We start from the raw sequence: 18196 nt of genomic DNA on the forward strand, positions 1-18196 counted from the left end.
GCAAATTCCACATTGGCTTCGGCCCTAGGTGGAGAGCTACAGGTGGCCAAGAGATGGAGAATCTACTCCAGGACTAAGTGCCCATATAGGTTCATCCAGTCTTGAGAGGTCAACTCTATACACCTGTACAGATGAGCAATTGTAAATGGACTCAGTAGGCTGAACACTCAAAGGTGCACACACATGCACACAGATATTCACACATCTGTACACAAAACAATAATAAAGATGGGAACATGAATTTGGGAGGGTGGCCATGGGAGGAAGGGCAGGAGTGATGCAGATACAGGGCCCTCATATGAAGTTCTCAAAACTATTAAAAGGCAAAATGAAATAGACAACACAGATACAACACACACACACAAAGAGAGAGCGATGAGACAGAGAGAGAGAGAAAGAACAGACGAGAGGAGAGAGAGAGAGAGAGACGAGAGAGAGAGAGAGGAGAGAGCTCCAAACTATTCACAGTTGCCAGAACAACGCTAAGGGGTGTTGATGTTCATCTTGCTTCAGTGAGGAGAAAAGCAAGCAATTCACCTTTTGATTAATCCAAAATAGGAGCAAGGAATTTAGGTATTTTGTTGGGCTTACTGTGGTGATCAGCATGGTTAATGTCTGCTCAGAAGGTGCTAAGTGGCTGAAAGGTGTTCCATTTGCATAGGCTCCAGGCTTCTTGGGAAGAAAGGTACTCTATCCCACTGGCACATGAAGAAACTAGAATTTGTCCAAGCAGTACAGAGAGTGGGCAAGTGGCAGAAATCAAACGAGGCTATCACGAGGCTGGTGGGCTGTGCTACCGCTGCTAAGCTAAGGTGTTTGCGAACTTAGATGAAATCCTGAAGCTAATAATACAATGGTAATACATGCCTGGGGAAGTAGATTCTGTGCTAATTACAGCCAGGGCTCAAAAGAGCGAGAACAATGAAGTGACAGCGTTGGTTCCCACCCTGCACTTGAACGCTCTCTCTTCCAAGGGCTGAACTTTCGAATAAATCTCTTCTTGGAAACAAACTGGATGCCACTCTTAGATAAGCAGGGTGCTACACCAGACACTTGGGTAGGCTGAGGCTGGAGAAGGATGGTTTGGGCCCAGGAGTTTGAGATAAGCCTGGGAAACAGTGAAACTTTGCCTGAAAAGCTAAGAACACAGTTATAATATGCCACCCAAACCAGCAGAGTGATTAAACCAAAATTAATAAATCTATTTTAAAATATAACCAAAAAACCTACCTCTTGTTTACCTGTTAGCATAGAAGACAGAAGGAAATAAAAACTAGAAAAATCACTAACATCTGCCTTTGTGAACATTTTTCTTTGTAGTGCTGGAGATCAGGGTCAGGGTTGTGCACATAGGATCAACGCAGGGCTAGACACACAGGAAACAAATATTCTACCAAGAGGCAAGAAAAGCCAGCCAGTTTTTTTACTGTAAACTCTGAAATGCAAATGTCTTCATGTGTCAAAGATGTGGAACCCAAACAAAAGGTCAATAATATTTATCTGGACCTCCAAACTTCTTCTCAGGTTCTAAGAAAGCCAAAGGAAACAGCTCAGAAACCTGGGACTGACACTCATCACCAGCCACCTGTCCTTCTTGCCTAACGGCAAATGACCTCATAAAGCACTTGGCCTCATTTCAGGTTTCTCTTCCTTAATTTATTTCCTATTCATTAATGTAAAGTGGTATGATGTTAGTCCCGACTTCTCAATTTAGCATAGAATCAGCGGTTCTATTTCATTAATGATAATCCACATCTTTGCGACATGTGGCATTACAGGCACCGTCTGTCACCTGTGTCCTCATTTCTCATCCAGAGTTAGTGTCTGAACATGCCATTCCTTTCTTCCCACTGAAAGATGAATGGCTATCAACATAAAAGCATAAGCTCAAAATACTTGTGTCTGTTGTTGGTTTTGGAGGGGGAGGGGATCTTATCATTTGATACTGGATGCTCTTCCCTAACTTTAATTGTATTTTTAACCATGGAAAAGCCTTGACAAACCTGATGCCCATCTTATACAACCATTTAGACCTATGCAACCATAGCAAACAACTGAACTAGAATCTCTACAGGTAGAACTCCAGCAATCACTCCTTTCTAGAACCTTCTCCTTGATTCCACTGTGTAGCCAAGATTACAATCCCTGGACTGAATACCCATTTCCACGAAGAAGTGAATCAACTGTAGACTGACAGAAAGAATGCTCAAGGAATTCTTGACATCTATCTTATTGGTTAAGGAATGTACAGTCCAGTGGTGAGCAGAGGGAGGTGATGTGAGCACAGGAAGTGGCAACTGAATGAAGTGTCATGGCATGAGTCAAATGAATATGGCATGCAGCAGAGTCGATCTGAGACAGAGGAAGGTCCTCCCTACCGGAGAAGCTGCCTGGCTGAAGGAGCCGACTCTGGCAGGGTGACTGAGGCAATGGGAAACTGCCCAGTGTAGCCAGCAAGCAGAGAGGTGACTGACCCAGCTAGTAGAATGCCCACTCTTTGGAGTAGAAATATTGGGAAAACAGGCCAGAACTCTCAGACAAGGCAGGAGGGAATCTCCATGGAGATAAGCAGCCAAACACCATGTTTTATAGAAACTTCTAAATGCAAGCTGACTGATAGGTAAAAACATACATGACAGCAATTTATTTTCTAGTTTTCTATAAAGAGAGAAACTAGAGTAGAGCCTGCTGAAAATAAAGTGGACCTTGTTTGGGCGGAAACTCTTAGAGGGGAATGTGGGCAACCCAAGGGCTTTCCAAATTCCCTGCTCCTACAAACTCTGCCCAGCTGCCTGGCTGCTAATCACAAACACAGCACCTTTTGCAGGTGCCACCTACTACTTTGCCAGTAAAGTCTACTCATAACTAAGCAGTATAGCTGCCATGGAACAATCTTTTTGCACACTGTGAATATCTGTTGCTCTCAATGGTCTAATAAAGGGATGAATAGCCAACAGGAAGGCAGGAAAAGGTTAGGTGGGACTTGCAGACAAAAACAGTGTGGTGAAGAAGAAGGCAGAGCCTCAAGGAGATGTAGAGAGAGACGCAAGATGAACACATGGCGTGTTGAAAAGGTGCTGCTACATGGTAGAGCGTAGATAAGAAATATGGATCAATTTAAGTTGTAAGAGTTAGCTAGTAACAAGTCTAAGTTATTGGCTGAATATTTATAATTAATATTAAGTCTGTGTGGTTGTTTGGGAGCTGGCCAGAGGTCCTGATGGAAAAATCCACCCACACATAATTCTAAAGGACTAAGTTTTAGGCCACAAAAATTCTCTTTCCTATAATATTTTTGAAAAGTTTTTTTTTTAAGTTTAGCGAGCAACTGAAGACTCCTAAGAATCAAAAAGCTACCAAAGCATGTATTCATTCATTAAGCACTGTTTGAACAAATACCATTTGATACTATTCTAGAATATGGCAAGAATCCATTTTCAAATAAGTAACTTGCCTAACATTGTAGACAAGTCTGTCAAAACCAGAACAGCAGTCTAGGTTTGCACAATTTATAGTTAGTTGATTAAAATATCCTGCAATAACTTTTTAAAATGTGGAAAAACAGGTAAGTTAATAACCTTATTTGATGAACTTTAAAACCCAGAAGACAGCAAATAGTAATATGTTTGTTTTTTAAAAACTGATTTATAGGCTACCCCTACTAAAATTTTATTAAGCAAAGTTTATTTATTTATACAAGTTCAATTCTCGCTACAGAATTTACTCATCAAAACCAAGTGCAATGACATTCCTGAGCCAAATGGAGATTTCAGTAAGGTGACAAGCTGACAAGGTGGGCATTGTCCACATTTAAGTAGAGCAATGAGGTCATGCCAGTGCTAACAGACTACTTGAGGGGAGTGGTGTGCCCAGGTATGTGACCTTCTAAACAGACACTTTTAAAGCCAGAGTACTATGCTCACTTGTGAAACGGAACCTAGTGGAGTTGCTCCATCCCAGTCTTTCACAAAAGCATTGCTCAGGTTGTACTTAGATTACTCAGGTACACACAAATATGGAGCTCCTGGACTGGCTTCACATAGTGCTCCGACTCCAAGACGACAGAGAAGTTCTATGTATAAAATTTTCACCTTATAGCCGGGCGGTGGTGGCGCACGCCTTTAATCCCAGCACTCGGGAGGCAGAGGCAGGCGGATCTCTGAGTTCGAGACCAGCCTGGTCTACAAGAGCTAGTTCCAGGACAGGCTCCAAAGCCACAGAGAAACCCTGTCTCGAAAAACCAAAAAAAATTTTTTTTCACCTTATAAACACCCAGCTCCATTACTTACAAATATCTATGACAAAATGGAACTATCATTTATTAAAATAATAATAATAACCACACGTAAGTGTTCGTAGGCCAGAAAAAATATAGGAAATATAATAAGAAATATTCCTATTTCCTGCTACAAAGACCTAAGAAAATCAACTCTTCCTCTCTCTCTGCACCTTTCCCAGTCTTACCTGCATAATGTACGGGGATCTCTATCTTTGGCCCAATGACATAGTGACCTTCCTCCAGGCTATGAGCAGTTATGGTGGTCCACTGGCGGCAGGAATGGATCAGCAGGTAGTCATTCTCCCGCAGCCCTTCCACGCATTCTCCTAGAAAACACAATTTCATAGAAGAAAGTTGGAATTCATGTCAGCTTACTCCACATCCTACAGTGAAATTTCTTTAGTTGAAACTTGCGTGGGTTTGGAGAGATGGCGTAGTCTGGAAAATACTTGCCACACAAGCGTTAGGACCTAAGTTCAATCCTCAGCACTGGGGAGGCAGAGGCAGGAGGATCTCCGGCCATAAACACACACACACATGTACACACACACACACACACACACACACACACACACACACAGAGATTTTACTTAATAACAAATTGACAATTTGTAACCCAATATTAATTCCTTAAGTTGGAAAAAAAAGAGGAAAGAAAGATATAAAGAAAAAAGGGCTTCCATGCCAAGTTGAAAATTATACACAAGGTTCCATACAGGCCTTTTCCATTTATTTGGCAAAATGACATTTACATACATCATCATATCTAAATGGCTGGGACTTGATGACAAACATCATTCAGTGCCTACAGCAGGTACTGCTCAGATGATGTTTATGTCATTTCATGGAAGATAACATTACTAAGAAGACATTGCTCCTTCCCAGGTGAGAAAAAACAAGATCCAAATACGAAGTGATTTGTCTAAACTCAGAGGCTTAATGAGTGGAAAAGTGGGATTCAAATGTAGAGCAGAAGGTGCCAAAACTTAGCTCTGTGGCACTACAACAAAACTATCACAAGCAAACTTTGGTCTGGTGAAGGAGTGTTTGACACAAAATTCATATACTCCTTTTAAGTCCCACACATTCATCCACCAGTTCTCTGGCCTGCCACCAACCCTCCCAATCAATTAAGCATAATGAAGCTTTATAGCATTCAAATGGAATTATTTCTCACTTAAATACTCTCTGAAGTACCTTTTTAGCCTTCTGAAATGATGACAAAGTATTTCACAAGGGAAATCCACTCCTTCAAATGTAAAAGATGTTTTTCAGATGTCGTCAAAATCCAGACTATTAACTCTGGTTTAGTCATTCTAAATTCCCAATGAAAATATCTACAAAGGTTAACTCCTTCATAGGGAAGACAGTCTTCTTCATTTTTTATGTAACTTTACTGCAATAATTAAGAGGTATTAGTGATGTAATTGTATGTTTTGAAATGACATTTACAGACATCTCTAAAAAGAAAAGATTCAGTACTTTTCCTATCATTAATGAAGCCAGTAATGGTTGCTCAGTTGCCCCAACCATAAGCTAACTGGCTTCTAAACCAATACCATGATGATCTTTGAAACAATTTTAATGCAAGAATATTTTATCTTTGAGCATAGAAAACAAAGATTTAAAGACTTTATTTAGAGGATGGGAATGACCTGGAAGTAGTGTTCATTAGCAGGGTGGGAAGGGGGTGAGGCTCCCAGACTCCCTTGCACCTCATGCTTGGAGAGGACTAGGCTATTTCATAATAACATCTCCTGGGGCACTCATCAGCCCTTCACATTCCTCAGGCTTATGAAGGCAGGAAGGAAAAGCTCTAGAAGCTTCATCCAAAGGAGATAATAAGCAGTATCTACCACAGCAACCCTCAGGGAGGCGGAGCATGCAGTGGGTGTGTTCAGTAGACCTGCGCTCTCCAGCAGCTGTGGTCTCAGGAGGGAACTCTGTTTCTCACAGACAAGATTGGTGACAAACTCCTACTTCTCAGAGAACACACGGTGACAACAAACGGAAGGGACCATGACCAAATCGGATCTGTTAGGACTCAGAGAACTTCAGCCACTAACTTTTGTTTTTTTTGGCCTAAATATTAATCCAACACTGTAATTTTACCTCATGCTGTTCTTTAACAGGGAAGGAAATGACCTTCAGAGCAGTCAAGGAGTTTGCTTGGAGATGTACAGCTAGTTAAGTAGCTAGTTAAGAGACTCTATATTTCTTCCTTATCTTCTGCCACCACACTGACCTTATCTGGAAAACCACTGGCAGGAACTCAGGAGGCAGGGAGAGGCTGACTGTGGGCTCCCAGTTCACTCATTTATTCACCCAGTACAGCCAGAATGCTGCTGAGCCTCTGGGACTCACATGTCAGTGAACTAAATACACACCCTGGGATCCAACGAGGAGGGGGCGGCCATGCCACCAAGAACAGTGAATGCTTTCATCACCAGAGAATTCTAAGAGAGGTGTGATGGAAAACGGGAACAGTTTATTAAAAGGATCCTGAAAGTATTAGAAAGGCGTCACATGTCTGAGGGAGCAGGCTGCATGCTTTTCAAATTTCAAAATATACTTTATTCATTTATCCAACAAACTTATTTTTCATTTACTTACTTGTTTACATACTTATTTTGTGTGTGTACGTGTATGTTGGTGCCCAAGTGCCATGATGTCTACATCCACTTAATTTGTATTGCTTTTTTATTTCTGTGAGCAGGCAATGAAGGAGTTGGTAGGAATATAAAGGAGAGTTGGTTCTGTCGTTTCAGAAGCTCACAATATGCCCACGTGTAATTTAGTGGGAGGGAGCACAAGATCTACGCTATGGAAAGAGATAACGCGGTCTAGAGCAAACCTAGAAGTCAGCAGAGATGAAGGCAGTGTTAAGGGGAGAGCAGAGCCACCGGGCTTTTCTGTGATGGATGAACTGGGCTCATGAGGAGCCAGGAATGAACACCACCACTCAGGGAACACGAATCTGGAGATATTACCAAAAGCTGCATTGGTGAAGGGAGAAAACCAAGCCCTGGGGCAACATGGGAAACTGGGAAAGCACACTGCTACTCAGGGAGAGAAGAAAAATGCCATTTTCAGCAAGTGAATTGTTGTACCATAAAGAATGTTTTAATTTTATTCCACAGTGGGCTCTAAAGTGGTACCCGAAAACCACTGCAGTGAAGTCAATCAAAACGGAACACAGTCTTCAGTCCTGCTCCTGCTGCTGTAGCAAACACTAGGAAGAGTCAGGAAGATTTCAGAGCCATAAAGTAGGAAAATGCAATGCCTATTTTTGAGATTATGTCTTATTTTATTTTTTAACAAGTGGTCTGTGTGCCTGCTTTAGGCAAAATAAGTTTCACGAAATTTGTCTGGAAATAAAACAATGACTTAAAATATCTCAGGGTAGGTCACTAATAAAGATAGGGAATTAAATGAATTCACAAAGCAAACATCTTTTTTGTGATATAATTATCCTGGTGCTTAACAACGATGTCTAATGCAATACATTTTACAGCTCAATGCTGTAGTCATGGGAAGCCTAAAGGAAGTCGGTGTTACATTCTAAAACATTCAAACATCCTGAAATTACTCTGAACTAAGATGCTTCAGTATATACCCCATTTGTTTGCTTTGACCTTGCTCCCCTCTATAGTAATCTACATATTCCTCTTACAATATCCATATTTTTTTGAAATTTAAAACAGTGTACATTTACTCCATTATCTGCATGTACAATTTGACTTTCGAATAACATTAATAATGTTTTAATTAATTAATTAATTAATTTTTTAATTACAAATTTCCACCTCCTCCCATTTCCCCTCTCTCTTCCTCTCCAGTCCAAAGAGCAGTCAGGGTTCCCTGCCCTGTGGGAAGTCCAAGGTCCTCCCCCCTCCATCCAGGTCCAGGAAGGTGAGCATCCAAACAGACTAGGCTCCCACAAAGCCAGTACATGCAGTAGGATCAAAACCCAGTGCCATTGTCCTTGGCTTCTCAGTCAGCCCTCATTCAAAGTAAGTCTGCTTTAAAATAAGGCTCAATTTCAAAATCCAAACTAATCATTTATGAGTTGGAGAGTAGAAATGAATAATCATCCTTCTGTCTTTTGGCTTATGGTACAAAGCACTCTCCCAAATCACCATCTCTGTCCCCTCTCTCAGTGTCTCCCCTTCACCATCTCTGTCCCCTCTCTCAGTGTCTCCCCTTCACCATCTCTGTCCCCTCTCAGTGTCCCCATCACCATCTCTGTCCCCTCTCTCAGTGTCTCCCCTTCACCATCTGTCCCCTCTCTCAGTGTCTCCCCTTCACCAGCCATTACAGGGGAGGGAAGGTTCAGCCTATGCCTGCTCCCTTCTGTCTCCCTTAGCTACAGGTTGCTCTCCAGCGTATGGTATCAGTTGTTAATTTCTATGTAGAGCACTTAGTCTAGGCTTACTTTCCCTTCCTCTGAAGGGTCCTGGTCATGTGTCACACACCACACAGCCATTCAGTGACGCTGACAGATGACTGACTATGTTCTATGTTCCAGGTCCTGCCATGTGTCATACACCACACAGCCACTCAGTGACGCTGACAGATGATTAACTATGTTCTGTGTTCCAGGTCCTAGCAACACAGTACCAAGACAAATGAACAGAGCCAACCTTCTGGGCCTTCCACCTTAATTTTTCCTCTTCTCACTTATTCAAAATTCCTCTAGTGAAGACCAATTACAAGATAGTATACTATTGCTCTATTCACATATCTTCAAAGGTTTTCATCCATCCTTTGGACCAAAGCAACCGCATGTCCCTGCCCCACCTTAACTCCCCAAAGGGCTCTTTGCTGTTCAACATTTGCTCCACTCTAACGTAACTGGTCCCTGCCCTCACTTTCGTTCTTCTCTTTATATTCTCACCTCTATATGCCCAGATCTTCTCCTATTGATCTTTAAAAAAAGAGCTCAAATGCCACCTACATGTCTTTCCATCTCAAGCCTAATCCCAACTAAATATCAAGACAAATTTAATTGATTTAAATCACAATAATTTTGTAGCTTTGCTTATGGTCTATGCTGGAATTTTAAATTATTTTAGAGCTATGAAGTCAATTTTTAAATGTGTATAATTATATATATATATATACATAAATTTTTGTCTTGCCAGGGTCATGGTGTCAGTCGTCAGTTCCTTCCAGCACCTGGAAGCTTCAGGCAGAAGGATTCTAAGTTTCAGGATAGCCTGGGCTACATAGTGATTCTAAAGGCGGCATGGGCTACATAGCTAGCGACTGTCTTAAAAACAAAAACGAGAAGCTCAGACATGCGTCAGGTTTAAGAAACACAATTTGGGGTCACAGAGAAAAGATATTCAGGACTATAAACAGAAACTTCTTTGTGGCCGGCATCTCACCAGACCCCACAGAATGTGGCACAGAGGACACGCATGGCCTTGGGTCTCATGGGCCTTCAAATACTCCAGTATGCTTGCTACCTTTATGTGGCACACCCTGCTCTGAGTTGGATGGCAACCTGTTACACAACACATAGCTACTTTAGCTTTGCACATCAGTACAGATGAATATAACTGAGTTACAGCACATGCAGCTTCTAGCATGTATGAATTATTTGGGGTGGCTCTGAATCAGCTCAAAGCTGTACAACACTTTTCACAGTAGAACACAAGTGTGTCAAATGCTTCTTTTCTTTTTAACCAGAAAAATGAGGTGCAGATTAAGTAGTTTAAGTCATCTCTGATTAAAAAAAATCTGAAATTTGAAATGCTCCAAAATCCAGTATTTTTTAATGGTACCATGATGTCATAATTGGAAAATTCTACACATGGCCTCATATGAGAGTTGTACTTAAAATATAAGTGAACTAAAATACCGCACGATTCCTTTTAGGCTGTATATACAAGGTTTCTATAGGATGGAAATGAGTTCAGTGTTTAGACTTAGGCCCCAAGATGTAACTGCAAATATCACAAAATCCAAAAAAGAAAAGACAGAACTCTGTAGATGTGAACTCTGATGGCTAAATGTGTCTAATATTAAATCTATCAGTTCAAGACTAAAGTTTTCTTTTAATGTTAGGATAAAGTCAAAATTGGGAAAGACAAATGCATGTCCATGTTGGATTTGTTTCTGACATGCTCCTATCCATACAGAACATATCCCACATTAAGAGAACCAAGAAAAGGCCAAACCTATGTGATTTTAATAATCCCCTAAACTGACAGAGCTGTGTGACAACAGCAACTATGAAATTAAGGCTTATTAACAAATCCGCACTTGTTTCCTTGTTCTCGGTGCTGCATGTCACAGGAGATCTAACGCTGGGCCAGTGCTCCACAGGAGCTGCGTTTACACACCCACCCCCAAGGACACCTGACTTTGTGCAGCAAAAGCACAACCTTACATGCAGATTCATTTCTCTCCTGTTTGCTGTTATTCCTGGTTGACTTCATTTGGTCTCAGCACCGTTACAGAATTCTGGTTATGTTGGACACCACATACTCATTGACAGATAATAAAGCCCCAACCGAAATAATCTGATTTGTTTATGCTTTTGCAATGAGAATCAATCACTGAAGCTGGAATTTTTATTTGAAATGGACATAAACTGGTTCTTATGTCAGGTTAAATTTACCAAAATGGGTAAACAATTTTTTTCCCACAATTTCCTTGTTAATTCTCATTACAAATCTAATTTAATAGTTGTGAGTTGTCCTTTGTTTCCCCAACATCTAGAAGAAAGCTGGTCAAGTGACAGCATTATGTTTGGAGTTTTTCACTCCATTAATGAATACTGTGACATTTTAACTGTGTGTTTATTTGATGGTACAATCTTTTCCATAAATTAGATCTCTGCATCTTTCTTTTTGTTGTTCTTTGTTTTTTTTTTTTTTTTTTTTTTTTTTTTTTTTTTTTTTTTTTTTTTTAAACTTAAAAAAACCTTCAATGTCAGGGGTTAAACACCACATACACTTGCTCTTCTTTCCAGGCATACAAAGGATCGAGGCGCTCACTGTCCTGGCAGTTACCCTGTTGTATTCCTGAGTTCCAGCCAATGGTGTGTAAGCAGACTGCCACTGCCTACCCCCCACCCTGGGCGCACCCATAATGGCGGTTCACACACCCTGCGAGAAATATTGACTTCCAAGAGCACCTGGAACAGACCAAAGACGGGGCAGTGCCAGCTGTCTGGCCTCCTTAGTCAACACAAAGTAGAACAAACTACCTGCTGCACTACACGGCTGACCACACACACGGCCTGAGAAACAGCCTTCGACTGGGACATCACACCAGCGTCAGCTCCAGCCTTCCTGAAGCAAGGCGTCTATCAGCACAACCTTCCACCCTGGCAGTCTCCCAACTACAGGAACTGAAAAGGCGCGTTACCAGCAGCTACTCTATCTAGTGCTCTGCATAAACACAAACTTCTCTGCACTTTGAAAAGGTAGTTTCGAGGCAACATCTCTGTTCAGTTGCTTGTACTATATGCTGAGGACTATAACCCAGTATGATCTAACTAGCATCCTTGAGCATGTTCAGTGAAAGAGGTCTTAGCAATGTCACCGTCTTCCAAACAGAAAGCTGTAGAATGCACCTGTGATAAGGACCGGACACCAAATGATGAAAGGAACAGAGAAGAGGTGACACCACAGCAAATGAGCCAGAAGAGTCCAAGAGCATCACAAAAATCAACACTAGAATACTGTCTCTGTGGGAAAGGTAGTAAGGGGCTCCAGAGAGAAAGCAGCAGAAAGGGAGGGGATCCTCAAAGAAGGAACTAACTGACAAGTAACTGTCAAGAGGGAAAATCACAAAGCAATCGAAAAGGATGTGGTCACAGGAAATCACTGGAGTACAGGTAATAGTCTGAAATCAATGGGAACTGAGCAAACCAAAGCCGGAGAACAAGAGAGAGAGACTGCTTTTAGCCTAATGGCTGAGCTACTGCAAGAGCGTCTGGACTGCAGGAGAGCACTGGCAGCAGCCTTACTCAGACACACGGACCTGTCTGAGGCTGCTAGATAAGAGCCTGGGAATGCATCAAATGGATTTAAAAAAAAAAAAGCTTTTGTTATAGACACCATGTGGAGGAAAACATAAACAAAATGAAATAAACCAGCATCCTAAATCTAGGCAAACACAGTAAATGGTTTTAATATCTCCTAATAAAAGTCACCGATAATTTTCTGCACTCCCAAATGACCCTCCAAGGACATGTGAGCACTTGCATTTCTATACCCACAGACATCAATCTTGACCTTCAACACAGCGTCCTGTTTCTAGCGTTGTCTTTTTGTGAACAATGGCCTCTGGGGGAAAAAAACGCTAACAGGCACAGTCAACAACAGCACTCTTGGACCTTCGTGGATAGACATCCTGCTCTAATCATTTCCAAAAATGAGCACCTATCTGATTGTTCCAGGGGCAGCTGTCCCTTGTATGTGATGAGAGGACCATCAGTCCAGAGGAAGACAGTTTTGACCCCAGGCTGTGTGGTCACTGTAATCATCTGGAGACCTGTAGGAACTCTAATCAGTTCCTGCCTTTGGTCAGGAATATTTGGCATGGGATCCCTGGACCAGCAGACTCTGAACTCTTCCCTGTATGCTAATGTGCAATCTGGGCTTTGAAGGGGCCCTGGAGACTATTTCACTGGATGACTCAGTTCTTGAGTTCTTTGGGGCATGTATGTATGTATGATGTATGTACGCATGTGTGTATGTATGTACGTACGATGTATGTATGATGTATGTATGCACGCATGCACACACGCATGTATGTATGTGTATGTATGTATGTATGTATGTATGTATGTATGATGTGCACTGGTGTTTTGCCATGGGTGTTGGCTCCTTTGGAACTAGAATTATAGACAGTTGTGAGCTGCCTGTCCATGTTGGGAACTGAACCCAGATCCTCTGGAAGAGTAGTCAGTGCTCTTAACTGCTGAGCTGTGTCTGCAGCCCCTTGAGTTCTTAGGTATTTGAGGTTCAAGTTTCTTATTAGATATATTACAAATATGTTTCATTGCGTAGAGTCTTTCTTTCACTTTCTTGATAGTATCCTTTGCAGAGCAAATTTTTTAGTTTGGGTGAAGTCAGATACCTTTTTTCCTTTGTTATTTGTGTTTTTGGGGTCAAGCATGAAAGACGGTTGTCTACCATAAGGTCAAGAAGACCTGTGCCTATGTTTCCACAGTTTTATCTTTTACATTTAGGCCGACAACTCAAGTTGAATTTTTGTATGTTATAGGTGAGGTACAGATGCACTACTGTGCTTGTGGCTATTCAAAAGTCTAAGCACTGACATTGGCAAAGGTGGCCCTTCTTGGTAGCATTCACCTCAGGTTCCAAAGAGAATTAAGGATTAGGGAGTGGGGCCAGGGCTGGAGTAAAGAGAAGAAACGTTGGTTCCAAGCATCTTGGGCAGCACACTAGCCTCAGGTCTCCTATCTGGACTTTTTATTTTGGGGTTTCTGTGGCTTGTAGCTGAATCCAAGCCTACACTGACACTAAGGAGCACATGAAATAAATTATAGAGCATGATGCCCGCATAACTCAGTTAAGATATGTCATATTTTCAGAACACGAGAGGTTTTTTGTTAATTTATTTCTAAGCTAATTTTAGTGAGGAATCCTAGTTAAGCATTAATCCTAATGCTGACTAAGACTCCTGGTTTGTCTAGTACCTAGTGGTAATTTCTTAATTTGAAAATAATGTCACAGAGCTTAAAGCATCCATCATTTTGATTCTGATATATTCTTTCATAATATATCTTATCATAATAACATAAACTTCCTAACTAGCTTATGATTACAGAGGCTACCCTATTCTTACAAACTCACATTTATTTAATAAAGGCCAGATTATTCTAAAAAGTCATCAAAATATGTTACATATTTAATAAAAATTATATATATATGCTGTTTTTAAGCCTTAAAATATAAAAGGTTCAATCCATAAACCTTATAAGGTTTAATTCTAATGTATTTATGAAACCAAGGGGCAGAACTTTGCAAAGGGTGATCATAAATACTCCAAATGCAGAGAGTGAAACTCTCCTTACACTAACAGGCAAAAATCATCACGAGAAATACAGATAAGATGTCTTTCTAAGGTGAGCACTCACAGGAGAATTCATGGCGTGTGTAGAGGCACCACGGAGCGAGTGCTATGGAAAGTAAGGCACTCCATACCCACACGCCATCTGACTGCAACCAAGAACAAGCACTGGGTGCTCTGCCCGGTACCTCCTGTGCATTCTACTTGGGCCGTGAACCTTCATCACAGAAATTCTAGTTTAGTGCAAAGCTTGGGAGGTCCCTGTTTCCTGAAAATGTGCAAGAATTCAAAGAAAAGAAATTGAATCCTTTGGAGTAGACTCTATGATGATATGTTAACTAAATCAGGAAAGATTTTCCCTGGGTCCCGGAACACTTCTATTCTTGGAGGATATTCTGATGAAGTTGCATATGCTGTCATGGCATGCTGACTAACTGAAGAGTGGTTTCCAGTTCCTCTGCTGATTAAAACTATCAAGTGTTTAGGAAGTAAGACAAACAGAGGCTAAGGGCTCCGCAGACAGATTTTCACTTTGAGTGCATGCATATGAAACAGCAGAGTTCTTGGGTCCCCACCTAACTATTACCAGTCACATCTGTGGGCCCACATAATTTGTTTCTGCTCTGCGGCATTCCGCAAGATTTCTGAACAACAGAATGGGTATATAAAAAAAATTCATTTCAATGAAAAGAACCTTGAGTATAGTATCATCAATATTCACATAAAATAAGTCTAAACAGAAATTAAGCACTCTCCTCTTACTCAACCCTTAAGTCTCTCAAAGATGCTCAAGCATCTTCCTGTGTGTGTGTGTGTGTGTGTGTGTGTGTGTGTGTGTGGTTTTCCAAGACAGAGTTTCTTTGTAGCTTTGGAGCCTGTCCTGGAACTCGCTCTTGTAAACCAGGCTGGCCTCGAACCACCTGCCTCTGCCTCCTGAGTGCTGGGATTAAAGGTGTGCGCCCCCACCACCCAGCTCTCAAGCATATTCTATTGTTCTCTTCTGCCTTCATAAACACCAAGAAACCCTCATCACCCAGAGGCCTACTTTCAGATGAATACCTCATTCAAAGGTCCTAAGATTATAATCTTGAATTCTAAGTTATTTATTCTAAGAAAAGCAGGAAAAAGAGATTAATTTAGTCAAAGCATTAACTAGTAATGTGCTCAGAGAGCTTCCTAGTGAAATCCTAGTAAAAAGGAATGCATGAAGCAAAGGAGTAAAAAAGATTAGGGATCTACTCTTACCTCTTTTTAAATAAACCCTCAGAGAAAGGAATCTTTGCTAACGGGAGATTTAGCAGTTATGGTACCTAATTCCTTCTCTATGAAACAGCAGTATGCCTAGGTCAAACCCCAAATTCTATACTTTGAAATGGCAAGCCACAGCTAACATTTTAAAGACAAGAATTCGGCAGAAGGGAATTTTTAGAAAACAGCAGGTGAGCAGCTGTGGTTCTCACAGTTCTTCAGACATTCAAATTCAAGCCAGATAGTGCCCAGCAGGTGTTGTGCAATTGTCAGGGAGTAGCTCAGATTCCCAGGAGAAAGGTATTCACTGAAAATCCAGCGAGCTAAGGCACTCAGGTCTGCTGCCCGCAGGTCTGCTACAGGCCTTTGCTGCCCCTCCCACCGAGTGCTGGATACTGACCATCAGTGTGATCACCCCTTCAGTCGGAGTGGTATGTATCTTTAACTAGTGTCAGAAGATGCGCACACCACAAATGGTACACAGAAACTGAGACCCACAAGTGCAGGCAGGTGTCGCCCCAGGCTCCACCAAACATTGACGGTAAAAATCACTGGGCACATACCTAGAATTTCTCCCTTCATCTCTCGGGTTCTGGTAATTGATGGAAATACGATGAGTCCACATGGTACATGGGAGAGGGCGAGGCGCCTCAAAAACAGCCAGGGTCTTTACAGGCAGCCCGAGCTTAAATGGTGGCTATTTATTTTATATGTGTCCGTGAGTGTGGCGTGTATACATATGCGTGTGTGTAAGTCTGAGGAACTCACGTGACTGCAAGTGTGCATGTATATGTGCGTGAGCATGTGGGAGTCTGAGGCTGATGTTGGGAGTCTTCCTCTGTCGCTCTTCAGCTTACTCCCTGAGGCAAGTTCTCTCAACAGAACCCAGAGCGCAGAAAAACTCCCAGTGAGAAGGCCAGTTTGCTTCAGAGGTTTCCTGTCTTTGCCTTCCTGGGGAGGAATCAGGTGGGCCACCGCACTAGACCAGTATGTTAGGAAGTTCCAGAGATCCAAGCTCTGATCTTCACAGGTAGCTATTGTCCTCGCTGAGCCACCTCCCCAACCCTAGAGGGTAGCTTTGTTATTTGTGTGGCTGTGGGCAATTCCGTGTCTTCTCTGAGCGAGCTATGGAGGCCTATAGGGCTGAATTAGTGAGACACTAGTCACAGGGACAGGATTCTCTCCAGGAAGACTCTGGCTTTGCTTTCTTGTTCATTAAGTTTCTTCCCCTATTGCTGGCTCAGTACATCCTGTAGATTCCTTGTCTCCTGAGGAAAATCACTGCTAAGGTGCAGTGGCCACATTTAGTTTTTCACCTTAAAAAAGAGGTGATTTGCTTCCAGTGTAAAACCCAACCATTTTAGTGTATTGAGCACATGTGTATATGTATGTATGTGTGTATACGTACGTCTGAGAGTCTGTGTGTAGAGGGCAGACAGATGTTGGCACTGGTGTAGTGTGAAGCGGCGGGGCTGCGTCCTGTCACCCGGCTGCCGGCTAACTTTACACCCGAAATAATTACACGGAAACTGTAGTCTTTTAAAACACTGCCTGGCCCATAGTTTCAGCCTCTTATTGGTTAATTTTCACATCTTTCTTTAACCCATATTTAGTAATCTGGGTAGCACCACGAGTTGTGGCTTACCAGGAGAGATCTTAACCTGCGTCCATCTCGGAGAGCAGCAGCATGGAGACTCACCATGCGACTGCCTGAAGCGTCTCTCTCTAACTCTACTTCCTTGTTCCCACAATTCTGTTCTGTCTACTCCACCTACCTAATTTTCTGTTCTTAAAGGGCCAAGGCAGTTTTCTTTATTAATTAACCAATGAAAGAAACATAGACAGATAACTCTCCTCCATCATTTCCCCTTTTTCTGTTTAAACAAAAAAGAAAGGCTTTAACTTTAACATAGCAAAATTACATATAACAAAACAGTTATCAAGCAAGTATTACAGTTACAATATTTAAATCTATTTTATCTTTTATCATAACTAAGGAAAGCTATAACTATCTATTTATTCTTCAACTCCATCAAAGACTCCAGAAGGATATAATGCTACCTAAGTAAATAAGAAATAAGTAACTTATAAAACTCTAGAAATGACAGAGACAACTCGCTGCCTGGACAGTCACCCAAAGTTCCTCTGTACCGTTGAGGCATCCATCTTCAGCCTTCAGGCCCATAGTGTCCAGCAGACTTTTTCATGAAGCAGGAAATTCCAAAGACAGTTTAGTCACTTTCTGCTGTGTCCTGTAGAACGTCTCGCAGACTCTTTCATGAATCAGGAACCCCGAAAGACCATCTCACCTTTAGGCAAGTTCAGCAGTCCTCTTTCTGTGGGTTCCTTGTGTCCAGTTTATGCAACAGTCCAGGCAAGAGCATTTTCTTGCCCAAATGGCTAACAAACTCCATAAGTAGCCTCTTCGATGCCCATCTTCCTCTCGAAGTAGATTGGTGCTGCCAGGAGCAGACGTGTCTCATTGTCATGAAAAACCCTAAGTTATTAAAACATTTAAAATGCCATATTCTGCAGTCTTTGAAAGATATGAAGAATGCCTATTTGAAATATATCTATGCACATCTAGAAAATCTAACATGACTACAAGCTTGA

At 41.7% G+C, this 18196-nt stretch overlaps 1 protein-coding gene across 2 annotated transcripts in view; it reads right to left on the bottom strand.

The window, feature by feature from the left end:
* The window catches only part of Garem1 (GRB2 associated regulator of MAPK1 subtype 1), a 175085-nt gene that overhangs the window by 110204 nt on the left and 46685 nt on the right, over positions 1 to 18196 (bottom strand). For both annotated transcript variants that reach the window (XM_038330689.1, XM_038330688.1), the window contains exon 2: positions 4465 to 4605. In XM_038330689.1, coding sequence (XP_038186617.1) covers positions 4465 to 4605 — 141 coding nt within the window. The remainder of the gene's footprint in view (positions 1 to 4464; positions 4606 to 18196) is intronic.

This window comes from Arvicola amphibius, chromosome 5 (assembly GCF_903992535.2).
Source record: "Arvicola amphibius chromosome 5, mArvAmp1.2, whole genome shotgun sequence".
NCBI lineage: Eukaryota > Metazoa > Chordata > Mammalia > Rodentia > Cricetidae > Arvicola > Arvicola amphibius.